Source organism: Coturnix japonica, chromosome 1 (assembly GCF_001577835.2).
Source record: "Coturnix japonica isolate 7356 chromosome 1, Coturnix japonica 2.1, whole genome shotgun sequence".
NCBI lineage: Eukaryota > Metazoa > Chordata > Aves > Galliformes > Phasianidae > Coturnix > Coturnix japonica.
This window is the reverse complement of record NC_029516.1, coordinates 98,315,036-98,330,451: the sequence shown is the minus strand read 5'-3', so window position 1 is coordinate 98,330,451 and position 15,416 is coordinate 98,315,036. Positions and strand designations below refer to the sequence as shown.

The window sequence follows — 15,416 nt, the reverse complement described above, 5'->3', positions numbered from 1 at the left end:
GTTGCATTTATTTTCTTGTCCTCAAGGTTTTCAACTCTCTTTCCTCACTTTCTTTCAGACCTCCTGTTGAATTTTGTACATAGGTGTCCCAGTTAATACAAACAAGACAACGCAGTGGTTCTAACCTACTTTGAAACTGAGTGTCTTGTCAAAGGGAGGCATCTGCGCTGGAATTTGTTTGCTTTGGTGGTGATAATGACTGGTTTGAGCCCTGTCAAACAGATCTGCACGGTCCTTGTTCAGGCTTGAGCCCCATCCACCAGCCTGGTTCAGGTGTCAGTGGTAACGCAGTGCTCCCAGTGTCACTACATGTAGACTGGCAGACCTCTTGCGTTTCACTGTCTTTGTTTGTCTCTGTGTTTTCATCTGTGCTGAATAAGCTCTTTGCAAAGACGTGTGTGTTAGTGAGGCCAAAGTACCAAGTCTTGCTCTGCTACTTGTTTTCCCCCTTCTTAAATATAGATACCGCTGCTTGTCCTCCCACCATTTGATACTCACTGAAAATTCTCCCTCTCCTGTCTGATGGTATTCCCTGATAATTGTGGTTTTTTTTAATCTTTTCTTTACTTCTTTGAATTTGCGTGTCTGTCAGTTGCAAAAGAATGACTGAACTCACTTGATATATCTGTTTTTGTTCTGTTGCTTACACAGGTAGCTCCTTCTTCTGTGCACCCATTCCATCACCCTGCCTTCACCCCAGTGCTTATCATCACTTTAAAGAACTGCCCTGAATTTGTCTCATTATATCTGCAGGCACATTTGCTTTCATGCTTCTAAAAATCTTCTTCAAGCAGTGTCTTGGTTAGACATTGCCTTTTCTCCTCTTCCCTTCTCAATATTGTCTGTGTCATGTAGTGAACTACTTGGGTCAAGAGGGAGCTGTATAGGAGCTACAGAAAGCCCCTTAAGAAGCCAATCCATAGGCTCAGGTTGCTGAAGCAGGTGGTGTAATTCTTCTTTTGAATAGCTGAGTGCAATGATTGTGAAAAGGCAGGAGTTTCTGACTGGGAAGTTTTCTTACAGAGTGGTTATACATTAAGCATACAAACTTATCTGGGTGGACATTGACAAGAGAAGCTTCCTGTGCCAGAAAAGAACTTTTTCTTTTTCATAGTAATACTTCAGAGAAAAAAAATGGAGATTGTGGAGCTCCCAAATCTTATAGCATCCTGATCCCTGCAGCTGAGGCTATGGCAGCTTTTACTCTGTGGCTGCTTTGTGGTATTCATTTTTTTCATGTATTAACTTTTTATCACTTCTATGTTACCGATATGTATTTTGCAACCTCAGGTAACTTTCTCCTTGTGGAAACAAAATGCAGTGAAGCAGATTTCTGTTCAAAAAGCAATTGAGCTGATAATGCTGGGAGTTTTACGTACCCATGTGATACAGTCTGGCTTGAGGAAGGTGGAAGACTTCTTCTTTTGGGCTCTGAGAACTTCCTTCTGAAGTCGCAGCCGTTCACCATTCCCTTTACCACAGAAGGGACTCTGCTGTCCTGTACAGAGAAATGGAGGAGAAAGGCTGATGTGGAGGAGTAACAGAAGGGCTGTACATAAGGAAAAGCTGTTTTACAGTATGGTGAGGCACTGGCACAGGTTGCCCAGAGTGGAGGTGGATGCCCCATCCCTGCAGACACTCAAGGTGGGGCTGGAAGGGGCTCCGAGCAACCTGACATAGCTTTGCTGCCACTTCAGGGAGAAGAGAAAATGAAATGTTTCAGTTCTGTCCAGAAGAACTATGAAATCAAGATACAGAAAGGGAGGGCAGAGCAAGGGGACAGTTTTCAACAGCTGAGAGGACGCGTGTCCAGGCACTTCAGTTTCTTAGGAAAATATCTCTGTCTTTCTTTAACTCTAATACTTTTCCAGTCATATTCTTCTCTGAAGTTTACCTGGAACACAGTTTCTTTTTTTTACTCTTTTTAGAATAACTTTAGAGAAGGGCCTGAGAACCTCCACAGGGTCTAAGATCCCAAAAGCGCTCAGAGAGACCCCTTGCTGGTGACAGGCTGCCTGTGAATAGGGAGGTGCTGCAGGGAGAAGGCACCTCAGTCTCTTGCTGCTGGAAGAGCCCGGGTGTTGTGCTGCTGCTTCACTTCACTCTATTTTTGCTCACGTAGATGTTTGTGGTTTGTCCGGCTACAAGACAGCAGGGTGACATCTAAGCTCTCTGGGAGTCTGGTTAGCCAGCCACAGCTTCTGTGTGGTGGCACAAGGGCTTCATTTTGGAAGAAAAATTTGTCACAGAAACTTCAGGTGTTCTGGCCTCCACTGAAAATGGAAGGCTGATGATGAGGTGCCTCTTGCACAGAGTATTGGGAAAGAGAGACTAAAATGATAAATGAAGTCTAAGGGCAGCTAACCAGTCCAAGTGCCTCTGTTTTCTCATGAATATTTGCCCTTTCTCAGCCAGAAAAGGGTGCTTCACCTGACCCTCTCCTCTCCTGCTAGCAAATTCATTTTGTCTCTAATTAGAGCTTCACAGGATATGAATGAGCTGTGGTTTCTTGATGACTGCTCTTCACCTGCTCCAAGACAAAGAATCTGAGGAAGCAGGTTGGATAGGGCTGTGGGGGAGCAGGAGTCCAGCCCAGGAAGCTTCAATGTTTTTCTTCATGTTACTGTTTGGGGAGGGGCACATGAATGGCCTATTTATTTCTGCTGAGGTCTATCAAAAGCATCTGCTGCATTTCTAAAGGAATGTCACGTTAGAAGGGAAGTGGCAGTTGCAGACTCTCTGTTTTCATCTTTTGCTTGTAAATAAACACATCCTGAGCAAAAGAGCATTGTGTCAACACATCTGCCAACCCTCCTGCCAGGCTTGTGTTGTTTGTTTTTAAAGCAGTAATTGCCTGTTTACCTGGTAATCCTGCCTCTTAAGCCTCCTGAAATTCCAGACGTGTGGCTCTGCAGCACATGTGCAGCAAGTCCAACTTGTTCCGAATGCACTGAGCTTCCCATGCATGTATGGATCAGATGTGTATGTGGGGTTTTCTTTTGTCTCAGACCTGTCCTTTTCCCTCATTCTGAGCTCAGAAAGATGAAATAAACTGTCTACTTCTGCTGTACTTGAGGAAAAGCCATGTCAATCCATTCTCCTTGTGAATGAATTGTAATTGAGTCTAAATACAGAATACAAGTAGAATGAGCAGTCAAGCTTTTTAACTTAAGTTAGTCATTAACTAACTTCTCTTGTGTCCTAGCTGTGGCTGCTTATGTTGATTACGTGGGATTAAGGAACATAAATGAACTTAGAGGGAATTTAGCTTTTGGGAAAGAAGTGAGGAAGGCAGACTTGTCCACCTCCCAACTATGGTTTGCAAAAGACACACCTTCTGCAGCTCCTGTTGCTCGTAGGTGCAGTTGGGTTTGTTATTTGCCATGTCCACCCCATCCACCTGCTCCTTTGTAATTTCTGCCTTCACAGATGTGCTCTGAAGCCCTCTGGTGCTTCTTACAGTGTGTAGGGTCTGAGGAGATAAACTGTATTTAGGGAGACTGATAAGGATCTTTCAGAGGGTACCTGACTCATGTTGAAGCCTTCAGCTTCCAATCCAGTGTGCATAAGTGAAGCAATAAGTGCACAAATATAATTTACTAGCATTTGCACAGAGTTTCTGTCAAGCAGATCTTGCAGCACATGATCTGTCTGTGCATTGCATTAGCATGCTTAACTTTGCCTGAGTCCATCTACAGAACGTTTAACTCACCTTTCCAGCGGAGGAGCTGTGGGAGCACTAACCATGGGGGAGCAGCAACAGGCAGGTGACTTCCAACTAACAATGCTGTTAGTTTCACCACCAAACTTCAGTGCTCTCCTGGGTTTGGTCAAAGACTTGATAAACTTCTCAAGTCTTCTGCCTGTCACCGCCCCATTGGAATTACTCAGTCAACGTCCTCTCCAGAAGCAGCAGCCTTATGTCAAAGTTTCTCATTTGTAGAGTACCCACAAAACAAATGCTGTACAGATCATTTTTATGAGCCATGTGTTTGGTAAAACCGGCTATCCTGCTTGGTTTGTAACAAGAGAGAGAAGGGTTAATTATATCCAACGACACAAAAAATTCTTGTAAATCACCAGAATTACCAGGTATTAACCTCTGTGTCCAGAAGTGTACAGCTGAACTGCAGGTTTTAGAACCAAGTACGTAGAAGGAAGTGCAGGGGGTTAATGAAACTGACTGGAAATCACCCATATGCAGAATATAGCATAATTCTATTAGCTTAAAGCCCTTCATTTTTCTTAGTTCCTTTCTTGCCTTTGCCAAAGACTGAATTGTTCTTACCTTCCTTTTTTCCTCCCCTTTAATTTCTTCAGGTGGTTTCTTGTAATGTTGTGGGAGATTCCATTACGTTTATTATCAGCATCTCGAGTTCTTCACCCACAGCTGCAGGAAGGCAGTTGTACAGCGTGAAACTGTCTCCACTTCACTTGCAGGTAAAGCCTCTTAAATTCTCTTTTTCCTTCTGTTACGTCTCATCCCACAGCTCAGCTGAAAGGCCTGGAAGGTGGTGTCAGGTTTTCACTTCCTGTTTGCAGAAATGCCTACAAGCTCATGTTAATTCTAGTAAAACATTTAATAACATTACAGCTCTGTCTTCTGCTTTAGGAAGACAGTGGATAAATAAACAGATCTTTTAATAGACTGCCTTGATGTGTAGAACAGCAGTACTGTTTTTGGCTGGCATGCGCTCTTACTTGGTATTTAGTTTGCTTTCTTACACTGTCACTTGGATGTATACCAACTCAGAAACTGCTATTTTTCCTTTGGCAAGACTTAGTTTGGAGACCGACTTAAAATTTCCTTACTGGATATCAGAACACACTCCAATAACTACTTTCCTATCCGCAGCTTCACCTCTATGTGAAAGACAAAGGAGATGATGTCAAAGTGGAGTGGCTCCTCGTTAATGCTGATGAAACCAACTTTGAAATCCAGCCAACAGCGCAGGAGGTCAGTCAGTAAGTTTTATTTGTCGTAGCGAAAGCTCTAATGTAAAGGGTGCAGTTCAGACTGGGAGAGGACTTTTACAAGTTCTGCTAAACCTTGCTGCTGCCCCCCCAGCAGTCACTCTGTCCCTCTGCTCAAGGAGTCAGAAAGCATCTCTCCAGTGCAAAACCCAATGCAGTGCATTAGATCGGCAGTAATAGTAGCTAGAGCTAAGATACTGAATGATGCTGGAACAACTGAAGCAAAAATGCCTGTTCATTTCTGCTGACCGCGTTTAGCAGTGGAATGGGGCGGTTATTTATTGGCAATGGTTTCTTGAACTGGTTCAGTGAAACTTGCCATGGCTCATCCATCAAAATCCTGCATCTCTGAAATTGAAGAGCATCTCTCAAGATTACTGAAGCATTAAAGATAAATCTGTATTTGGCAGACTAGTGACCTGGCAAATGTTTTTGATCAAATTCAAAGGTATGAAAAGTATCTGTTACTAACAGCCATAAGAGCACTTTGAATATAATGAGAAAGTTGTAATTATGTTCCCATCAAAGTCATTTGCCCTGCCTTAACTTAATGAGTTTAGGAATCCAGTAGCCCTCATTCAGATACGGCTCTGAAAAAAATAAACATTTTAAAGGAAATAAGTTATCTAGAAATATATTGAGGTTTTCTCAATTGCACGTTATCTTGGTGTATAAATTCTCATTCGTTGTTGTTGTGCTGTTGTTTTTATTGGCACATTTCCTGAAGGAGTTTCTTTGTGATTTGAGACTGGATTCTGCCTCTCACCATTCACAGTTTAAAAAAAAATAAGCACACATAGTTGTGCTCACACGTTTTGTGCAACAGCGAGTGCACACTTGCTTTATGTGAAGGTGGTTTTCTGACTGAAGCTCTTGCTGAAGACTGGGTCTTACAGCATCACAGAATGGCTGAGGTGGGAAGGGCCCTTCTAGGTCTATTTGGTCCAGCCCTGGCTCTAGCAGGGACACCTAGAGCAGGGTGAGCAGGACAACCTCCAGGGGGCTTCTGAAGATGTCCAGTGAGGAGACTCCATAGCCTCTCTAGGAAGCCTGTGTCAGAGCTCTGTCACCTTCACAGTAAATATTTTTTTCCTCGTGTTTGTTTGGAACTGCATGTTTCAGTTTGTGTCTGTTGCCTCTCATCTTATTGCTGGGAACCACTGAGAAGCTTCTGGCCCCATCCTATTGACAGCATGTTGATCAGATCCCCTGAGCCTTCTCTCCAGGCTGAACGGGCCCAGCTCCCTAAGCCTTTCCTCATAGGAGAGATGCTCCAGTTCCTTCATCATTTTAGTAGCCCTATGCTGGACTCTCTGGTATGTCTGTATTCCTCTTGTGCAGTGAAGCCCAGAACTGGAGCCAATATTCCAGGTGAGGCTTCACCAGGGTGGAGTAGAGGGGAAGGAGCACATTGGCCTGCTGGCAATGCTTTTTCTAATTCACCCCAGGATACCGTTGCTCTTTGTGGTCACAGGGGTTTATCGCTGGCTCGTGGTCAGCTTGTCCAGCAGGTCCTTCTCTGCAGGGAGCCTCCCCAGAAGCTCAGCCCTCAGTACTGGCTGTGATGGTAAAGCTGCTACTGAAGATCCATAGCTGAGTGACATAGAATCATTAAAATTTATTACCACAGTTTTTGCGCACAAAAATATTAAGCTCAGAACTAAAGGCAGCTCATAACTAAAGTCTTTTGAAGCGTGCTTTAAATCTTTAATTAAAATGTAGTACATTTCTACTGTGCATGCAACTGACCTGCACGTGTTGGAGTGGTGTGCTGATTGTCCACACACTGAACAAGCATTAGTATTCACTGGCAGTGCAAACAGTCTGGCACTGTCTCAGGCCTTCAAAGCCTGTTTTTTGAGATGCCAAGTGACAAAGCAGTTGTAACCTCCTGTGCTTTGCCTGTGATTTTTAAAATGAGCCTGTTAAGCTCTTACTACTTAAGGGCTTCTTTTTCACTTTGAAGTTTGTATTAGCATTCAGGGAAGTGGGGAGGTGACAGAGAGCTGTTTAATGGATAAAACAAGAAGCAGCCAACCCTGTGGTAATTCCTTCAGCTCTTAAACCTTTAACATCAGCTTGTGTGTCCTGGTTTGTAGTTATTTTATTCCTCTTATGGAAGAGATATTTTGTGTACAAATTGAGATCTTTAATTGCTGTTGGTTATCAATGCAATAGTTATGTCATCAGTCAAACAAGGGGATATAATAACCTACTTTTCTGTTGATGAAAAACATCAGAAAATGCTTATCAATAGTAGCCGAATGACAGCTGTTGCTGCTATTGCTAAACAACTAATACCAGTTTTGGTTGGTGACAGGGTGAGGGATGGCTGGAATTTTGCATGTTTCCATCATTCTTCATCCAACAGCGTGTAGGTAAGGGAAGGGGAAAGAAGTCACCTTCAAAACAATGAGAGCCACCAATGATTTATCTGCTTATTTTAGTATCTCAAAAGACGTATGTTACTGAAACAAGTGTATTTTCAGTATTTTTAAAAGCAAATGTATTATTTGGAAGCTGCAGAAATGTGCTTCTGCCTCTTTCTTTAGCAGTTGCATTGGGGATTGCAGTGTGAACAAAACAAATTTGCCAGTATTGTTGCAGGTTTTCTTCAGTAGCTGCATATCATCAAGGGGTGGATGCATGAGGAGGTGGTTGCAAGAGGATTTTTGTGTGCAGCATTCCTGGGATTCTCATGAAACATTTGGGCTGTTTCTGTAACACTTGAGGAATTGGGTGTTGCTCCAAATTGGTTTGACCTGCTGCACGAGCTTCAAGCATCCCTGTAGGAGTGCAGAAATGACTCCATGTGCATTAAATGAGAACTGAGGGTTGTAAGTGACAGAATCTGGTACTGGGCTCTCCATGCTGAGGGGCATGGCTCCAGCAGAGGACGGTGATCCACTCTGCTGTGTTCACAGGGCTGTAGTTTGATACCTGAGCTGCTGCAGTCTTTTGGCTCTGCTTAAGCTGACGGGAATGCTGGAAGCTGATGCTGCATAGCCTAAGCATTATCAAGATAATCTGCAGGAATTAGGCCTTTGGTTCCCTGCCTGATCTTCCCGCTGGTGCAAGCTGTGTGTCCTCGTCACCAGAGTACCTTGTCTTCTGCAGCTGGGTCTGCTTTGTTGGTACTGCTTGCTGGAGGCCTGCTCTCATCTAACAGCAGCATGTGGAGGGGTAGTTTTTTTCTGCTTTATGTATTTATTGCACTTGCCTAAATATTCGGTGTCTGTAAATCAGTTCCCTTCATTTTAAAGCCTTGTTCAATAACACTGTAGTCTCTCGGATGTGGTAACAGGTTAGAAAGGATGGATGAGTCCTCTGTCATTCAAGTCAAGTTTTCTGTAGGAAACAAACCTCATGGAGATTTCCCCTGGGCTGCCTCCACAGCCAAGGTAGTGCAAAACTGCCCTTTCTTGACATCTTCATTTGTAGATTCATCCCCATGTAGATAACTGATCAGAGCAAAGCTTTCCAGCAGCATGACATGAGGAGCCTGGGGATGGGCTGAATAGCTCGCTCTCTTCAGATGCTTTACAATTATTCCTGTGAAGCCACGCAGAAGCAAGATCTGTGACAAGTTCTGATGTTCCAGAGAGGAAGCATGCAAGCAGGCAATGTGTAATGCAGATGGCCACAGGGTTTTTGAGTAGACAAACACATGAGTCAGTCCCTTGGAGTGGCAGGACTGTCCGTCCATTCCGTGCACTTCTCAGCAAGGCTGAAGACCTCCAAGAGATGCTATAATAACTCTTTAGCGCAGCAGAGGATTAGCACATTCTCAGCTGTCGCAGGCTGGCAGAACTCCCATTAAATCAGTCAAACAGTGCCTATCTGCTTATCTGGGGACCTGATCTGCTCTCTCAGCAGAGTGCAAAGCAGTTCAGCAACTTTAAAACAGCACCATAAAATGGTAGTGAAACACCTAGTTTTGCAGCTAAGAGCTCTGCCTTCCTAACTCTGAAGAACAACGTGCTGCTTTGTTAGCATGTATTTCTAGCTTTTCTTTAGTGCTTAGTGTAGAAGTGTAAGTAATTATTTGCATGATCTCCTGGTCCATTTTGTTGCTGGCAGCATAAACTGTCTCTCTCTGACAAAGGTAATTGGTTTGGTAGCTTGGATATGCCAGGTTAATTTATTTTTTTGCCTTAACTTGTACTCTCCTGAATTTTGAGCAGTGTGCTTGTTGGTTTCCTTTTAGGAACAGGGCGAAGGGACTTGTGCAATATCTGAAACACTCAGAGACGTTTTGAAGAACCTCTTTAGCTCAGTTACTCCATCTGTAGTGTTGAGTACAAGGCCTACAGACATAAAGGAGGTTCAGGTAAGTCCTATTTCTACCTGGATCTTTTGAGAAGTCCTCTTCTTCATAGTGTTTTTGTTACCTGTTTATGACCCAGAAGCCAGTACATTTAACACCACTCAGTGATCAGATGCAACTGGAACGCTCGCTATAAAACACCACAGCCTTTGGCAATGAAGGTTCTGTGATTATAACTCCCATGTGGCTACTTGTGGATGTTTCTCCGCATCATGCCTGCTTCCTAATATTAATGTGACAGAAGTTAAGCATATGCTCCATCCCTCTTGTTTTCCTTTTCACAGAATGTACAGAACACAAGCACTATCCCTCAGGGCACCAGTCCGCCTAAACCTCCAAGGGCTCATGAACTGAAACTGCTGGTAAAGAACATCACAGCAAACCTCACTGATCACAGTGCTGCAGGTAATGGAGCCCAGAGTGTGCCGCTTGTTTTCAAGTAGGATGTTGGGGTTTTTTTTGACCTTTATAAATTCAGCTGAAATCATTAGGAAGCTCTGGTTATTACGAGCTTGGCTCAGAACAAGATGCACAAAATTGCTGTTCTCCCAGAAACAAGCTTAGTCATGCTTGTACAAAACTGTGAATGTTTTGGTTTATTTCGTTATTTAGACATCTTGATCTAAGATCATAAACAAATCCGTGGTGTTTGACAACAAATTGGAACGAGCATATTCCTTGAGTTGGTTGTTTATTCTCTAGGGTTTGTTTTATTGTAGAAGTTATCACTTTGAGTGATACAACAAGTTGGTTTGGGCTCAGAATCGACTCTTCATTGACTGTTAGCAGTTTGGCATTGCTTTGGTTCAGTACTGCCCTATTTTAACAGCAGTTTTCCCTTATTTGGGGCAATTTTCTGATTTATCTGTAACTCTCCTCCCTTATGTAAGCTCTCCTTGTAGGATTTTGTTGTTGTTTTACCCCAGTAGAGTATCTCTGTGGGTAAGAGAAGTTACACCTCTTGCAGATGGAGAATAAAGCAAAAAGGAGCTCACAGCCTGGTGAAGCTGCATTGTTGGTTTAAGAAAGAAGCAGCAAACCTGTCTGACAAGAGTTCAGGCTTTTTCAAGTGCAAACTTGCATCATTGCTTGAGGCTCCAGTGAGCGTATTTTGGGTTGCGTCAGAAAATGCAAATTTGAATCCCTGTGACTTATGGTTGCTAGCAATTCCATAACAGTCCTTTTAATGGAAGCTTCTGGCTGCTAAAATGGGCAAAGCACTGGTTTTGAGTAAATATATTCTGCTTGCTTTACTCTTTTGCATTTAGATGTAGTAAATTGCTGCCCTAGACTGTTGCCTAGTACTACTTTGCTCATCCTGACAGGAAGTATTTTCCCTAAAACTGTCTGCAAACTGTTTATATATATCTATATAGGGGATATAGCAGGACACGGGGAAATGGTTTTAAGTTGAAAGAGGGAAGATTTAGGTTGGATGTTAGGGGGAAGTTCTTCACTAGGAGAGTGGTTAGGCCCTGGAACAGGCTGCCCAGGGAGGTTGTGGATGCCCCGTCCTTGGAGGTGTTCAAGACCAGGTTGGACGGGGCCCTGGGCAACCTGATGTAGTAAATGTGTATGTTTGGTGGCCCTGCCAGGCAGGGGGGTTGGAACTACATGATCCTTGAGGTCCCTTCCAACCCGGGTCATTCTGTGATTCTGTGATCTATAGGTGCATGTATGTGTGTGTATGTATGTATATATATATGTGTGTGTGTGTATATACATATGTATGTATGTATTATAGCAGTTCTGGAAGTACTGGCAGTGAAATGTTGTATATAAATAGGGCTGTACCAGAAAGTGTAGATTGCGTCAAGAAAACTCATTGAGAATTCATTGTTACTCTGCAGTTTCATAGTGCAAATGAAGCTTTTCAGAAGAGTTGCCATTAACAGTCATGAGATGAGATGCCTTTATAAGCACAGGATGCATACAGCAGAGGGTTTGCCTTATGGGAAGTTGCTTAGTCTCCTCCCTTAAAGTGTGAGGAAGAGGGAACTATTAAAGCTGTCTTCTTTGGAAACCCAGATACGGAGATCTCGAAATCACCACTTGCTTTTCTAACAGGAGGTGGAGGAAATTTTGCTTGTTCCCTAGCAACTCCTGCGGTGTGAATGTTTTGGGACTGAGTATGAGAAATAAAGCCTCATAGTGGTGCTCAGTTGGTCCCTGTAAATCTAGTGGCAATAGTGGCACACCTGGGCAGCTGCTGCCTTCTGGACAGATCTTGTTCCCTTCCCTTTTCCTGGTCTTGTCTAGTACCAATAATTAACCATCCCATTGTAGCTCCAAGCCTCCCTTATGGTGTGTGCTGTTGTAGGCTCATGTGCCAACATAGTGGGCTGTGGACTGGAGATGGTTGTCTGTCCTGACCATTAAACTGAAGCATGGGCTGGTCCTGACCATTAAACTGAAGCATGGGCTGGCAGAATGGCCAATAGAAGCCTATGGCTTTCCTATGAGTCCAGCTGGTGAGTGACCAGCAGCAGAGCTAGGCTCTGCTCCTGGGCTTTGCCCGTTTTTATTTGTTTCCTTAGTTAATGCATGTAATCACAGGTAGTCTTGAATTGGTGCCGTGTGGCTCACAGCATGTTAGTTAGGACAAAAGAGATTCCTGCTGTTAAAGCATTGTTAGCTACGAGCACCAGAAGAAGAGCTGTTGGAATGCTCCATTGCAGTGTTAGTCCCCTGGTGGCTCCAATGCAGGGCTGTATGCACATTTCAGCAGGGCTTGTGGGGACATATGGCTGCTTTGACAGCAGCCTGGGCTTCATTAACTCAGGCTCAGCACATTGGGAAAGCAGCTAAACTGCTTACTGCAGGGTTAGCTTGGATCCCCATAAGCTGTGTGTCCATAGCACTTTGTCTCCTCTGATAACCTTGCCAGGCCCAAGCTGCTTCTGTGTCCAAGATAGGGCTCTTTGACAGCCCACATACACCACTAGAGGACAACTGAGAGTTGGTGGTAATAAATATAAGCCTGGATTCTTCTGGAGAGCTGGAGGCAGCGTGTCTGTTGTTGGCTGTGCACAGAGTCAGCAGTGAACTTTTTGCTGCTGTCCTTGCTGTTTTGAAACCCCAAGACTGAAATGGTTTCCATTGCTGTGGAAGAAATAGACAACGAATTGTTTTCAGAGTGGCACATTGTGCAATTTGCATTTGGAGTAGTGATATATTTATGATGCCAATTAGTCACAAGTGGAGGGGAGAAATTTATTCTATGGGTGGGTGAGGAAGTGTTTCCAACTGGGCCATTCAAAAGAGCAATATATAAGGAAAGAGGTTCTTCGCTTTCATTTGAATAAGTGTATTTCCCTGTGATGGAAGATTAACAGCTTTCTTTCTGTTCTTCTCACAGGCAGCACAAACCTTGTGTGCATAGCTCAGCTGAATGACCCTATGCAGAAGTTCTCCAGCTCTGTAGCCAAAAATGCTGCAAATCCCTTTTGGAAGGAAGAGTTTGTCTTGTGAGTAACTCGCCTATTGAGATTGTTTTATAGTAAAGCATCTTCTTTCTTTTTTAACCAGCACTACAAGAGATTTCAACAAAAGAATTATGTTTTGAAATGTGGTCTGTCAGGCAGCCTCAGAACAATCTAGAGCTGGTAGAGACTTTGGGGTATCTGATTACCCTTTGTGTGGATACAAGATCAAATAGGCCTCTAGATCTTCCCTCATAGATATCTGACTTCAGTACTTGACAGCAGTAACAGGCGTAATAAATCACACTGTACTTTTATTCAGTGCCAAAAATTGTTAGCAAGGCTTTGAAGTTACTTTACCTTGAAGACTGCATTGAAAAAGTCCAATGTCTAACCCTTCTTCTTCCAAGGGGAAAATGTGAATGTGCGACCAAGTTGACCATCTGAAAGAACAACGGCTATTGTAAAAACACAGTGTAAAACTAAATAGGTTTTTCTTTTCTGTGGAACAGAAATGGGAATTCGGGGCAACCTGCACCGTGTTCTGTGATTTTTACAGCTTCTGTAAATAAGGTCAGAAGTGAGCTGTTCTAAAACTGTTTTCATCTGCACTTCCTAGTGGCAGAGCAGAAAAGATCAGGTGGGTTCTCTGTTGTATGAGGAAGGAATAGGGGGAGCAACTTATGGTGTGGTCAGGGGTGTGTTTCTCCCCTGACTTTTGACACATGCACACAGGCAGAAGCAGCTTCCCAGGGAAATGGGGCAGTGCTGCTGCCATGCAACGTGCTGCAGGTGCTGTATTTTTTTGCTACTACCAGCTTAGTTATATGAGAGGCACTTGGCGTGTAGTGGTTCTTGATGTAGCTTTCCAGTTCCACCTCAGTTTTATTCATAGTATCTTGTAGGTTGGAAAAGACCTTCAAGATCATCAAGGCAACGTCCACCTGTTTTTTGTGACATTTCTCTTTACCGTCTAGTCAGTCTAGCATCCCCTTCTTTCTCTTTTGTAAAGCAGAAGCTTGGCCTGCAAGGAACCGAGTAAGTGTTCAGACCTGGACCTGTAAGCATAGAGTGCTGCCTCCTTTGAGGAGTGGTTTGTGTGCTTCTGTGTGTTTCTCCTTAGCTCCACGGGGCAGGGAGTGTGCGGTGCCCATGTGTTCTATAGGATCATGCTTCACAGAAGCAGGAGTATTGAAGGAAGAAGCAATGGGGGTTGTGATGTAAATTTCATCAGAAGCTGGATGGGATGTGGAGAACACTGGACCTCTCAGTGTGTGTGGGGATGGAGATGAGAAGTCAGCACAGAAAAAATGATGTAGAACAACACAGAAAAGTCCTATCTTCTTCTGCATTCCTATGGGGAAATACAGTCCGAGTCTCATCTTGCTGGCAACTGGACAACCAGCTAGGAAGCTCTCTTCCTTGAGACATGAATGGCTCAAGGCATTTTGTCTTTTAAAGTCTGGTTTTAGTTGGAGGAGCTCCAGCTTTTGGGAAGCCACAGAGCAGGCAGCGTTCTTATGTGACAGCGCACTGTGTTGCTATTGCAGCTTAGGAATTAAAGTGATAGGATTTCTTCTCTGCAGCAAGAGAAACAATGCAATTCTATAGCAACCCTCTTTTCTGGAGCATCTCAAAATGCTTCACCCCTTGCGTACACAAACCACTTCAGCCTTCTATTGGTGGAGCAGCACCAATGCTGTTGCAGAGCAGACACATACCCAGCACTTTTGGATAGGAAGTTTACAGGAATAAGTTCCTTTTGAACTGAAAGTGCAGAAGGAGTGTAGGCAGGATGTGATTAAGTGGACTGGAATTTGCCCTGGATGCTAGGGATAATGCTGGGTTTTCCACTGCACTGCTGTTATTCAGAAGTGCGTGAAGTGAGCTTGGGAACTTTGAAAGACAAGCGGTCAGGATTTGTCTGCACATTTTCTTTCAAGTTCATTCCCTCCTGCCTTTTTTAAATTAAGGCATTAGATTAAAATTAAAAAACAAAAACAGCTGCTCTTCAGAGTGGCAGATTACTGACCACTGTCAGGCTTTGCTTTAACTCCACAGGGAGAGCAGCAATATGCAGCCTCAAGGTGCATGCTCACAAGTTTTGGAGTTGCAAGATAGGGAACAATAATGGCAGAGCAAAGATTTAAACTTGCTGTAGAGATAATGTCCCAGAGTGTCTGATGGAAGTGGAGCATCTGCAGCCAAGATAACACCGTCCTGAAGAGGATACATGGAAAAATGCACAAGTTGAACTGGAAGATTCTTCGGTAGATACCCAGCTTATTTCACTGGAGAGATGGTTTTGTGTCTCTTGTCTGGTACATCTTACAGACTATTACAAATGCCAGTAATTCTGCTAATAGTGCACGTAAGTTTGTCACAGAGAAACTAGTTCTTATTTTGCAGCATCCTCAAGCCTTGCTTTGAAAAAGTCATACTGACCCTTCTGATTTGAGCCTGTGACTGTTTGCTTGCTTCTCTCCTGCCCTACAGGGCACGCTCCTGCTTAGACAGGACACTGAGCAGCTCTGAATAGGCAGCCCATTGGACCTCTTCCATCATCTTAACTTAAACATTTCGACAGTGTTCACTGTTTACCCTGCCAGGGAAGAAATGGTTTCTTAGTGCTGCTGTTAGCGGACAGTCTAGGGACCAACATCACCCTGAAACGGCAGTGTTTGCAAACTGCT

At 43.7% G+C, this 15,416-nt stretch overlaps 1 protein-coding gene across 4 annotated transcripts in view; it reads left to right on the top strand.

Annotated features, from left to right (window-relative positions):
• The window catches only part of C2CD2 (C2 calcium dependent domain containing 2), a 34,363-nt gene that overhangs the window by 5,399 nt on the left and 13,548 nt on the right, over window positions 1-15,416 (top strand). For all 4 annotated transcript variants that reach the window (XM_015883068.2, XM_015883064.2, XM_015883082.1 and 1 more), the window contains exons 3-7: window positions 4,321-4,440; window positions 4,856-4,957; window positions 9,182-9,304; window positions 9,586-9,706; window positions 12,660-12,768. In XM_015883068.2, the coding sequence (XP_015738554.1) occupies window positions 4,321-4,440; window positions 4,856-4,957; window positions 9,182-9,304; window positions 9,586-9,706; window positions 12,660-12,768 (575 nt within the window). The remainder of the gene's footprint in view (window positions 1-4,320; window positions 4,441-4,855; window positions 4,958-9,181; window positions 9,305-9,585; window positions 9,707-12,659; window positions 12,769-15,416) is intronic.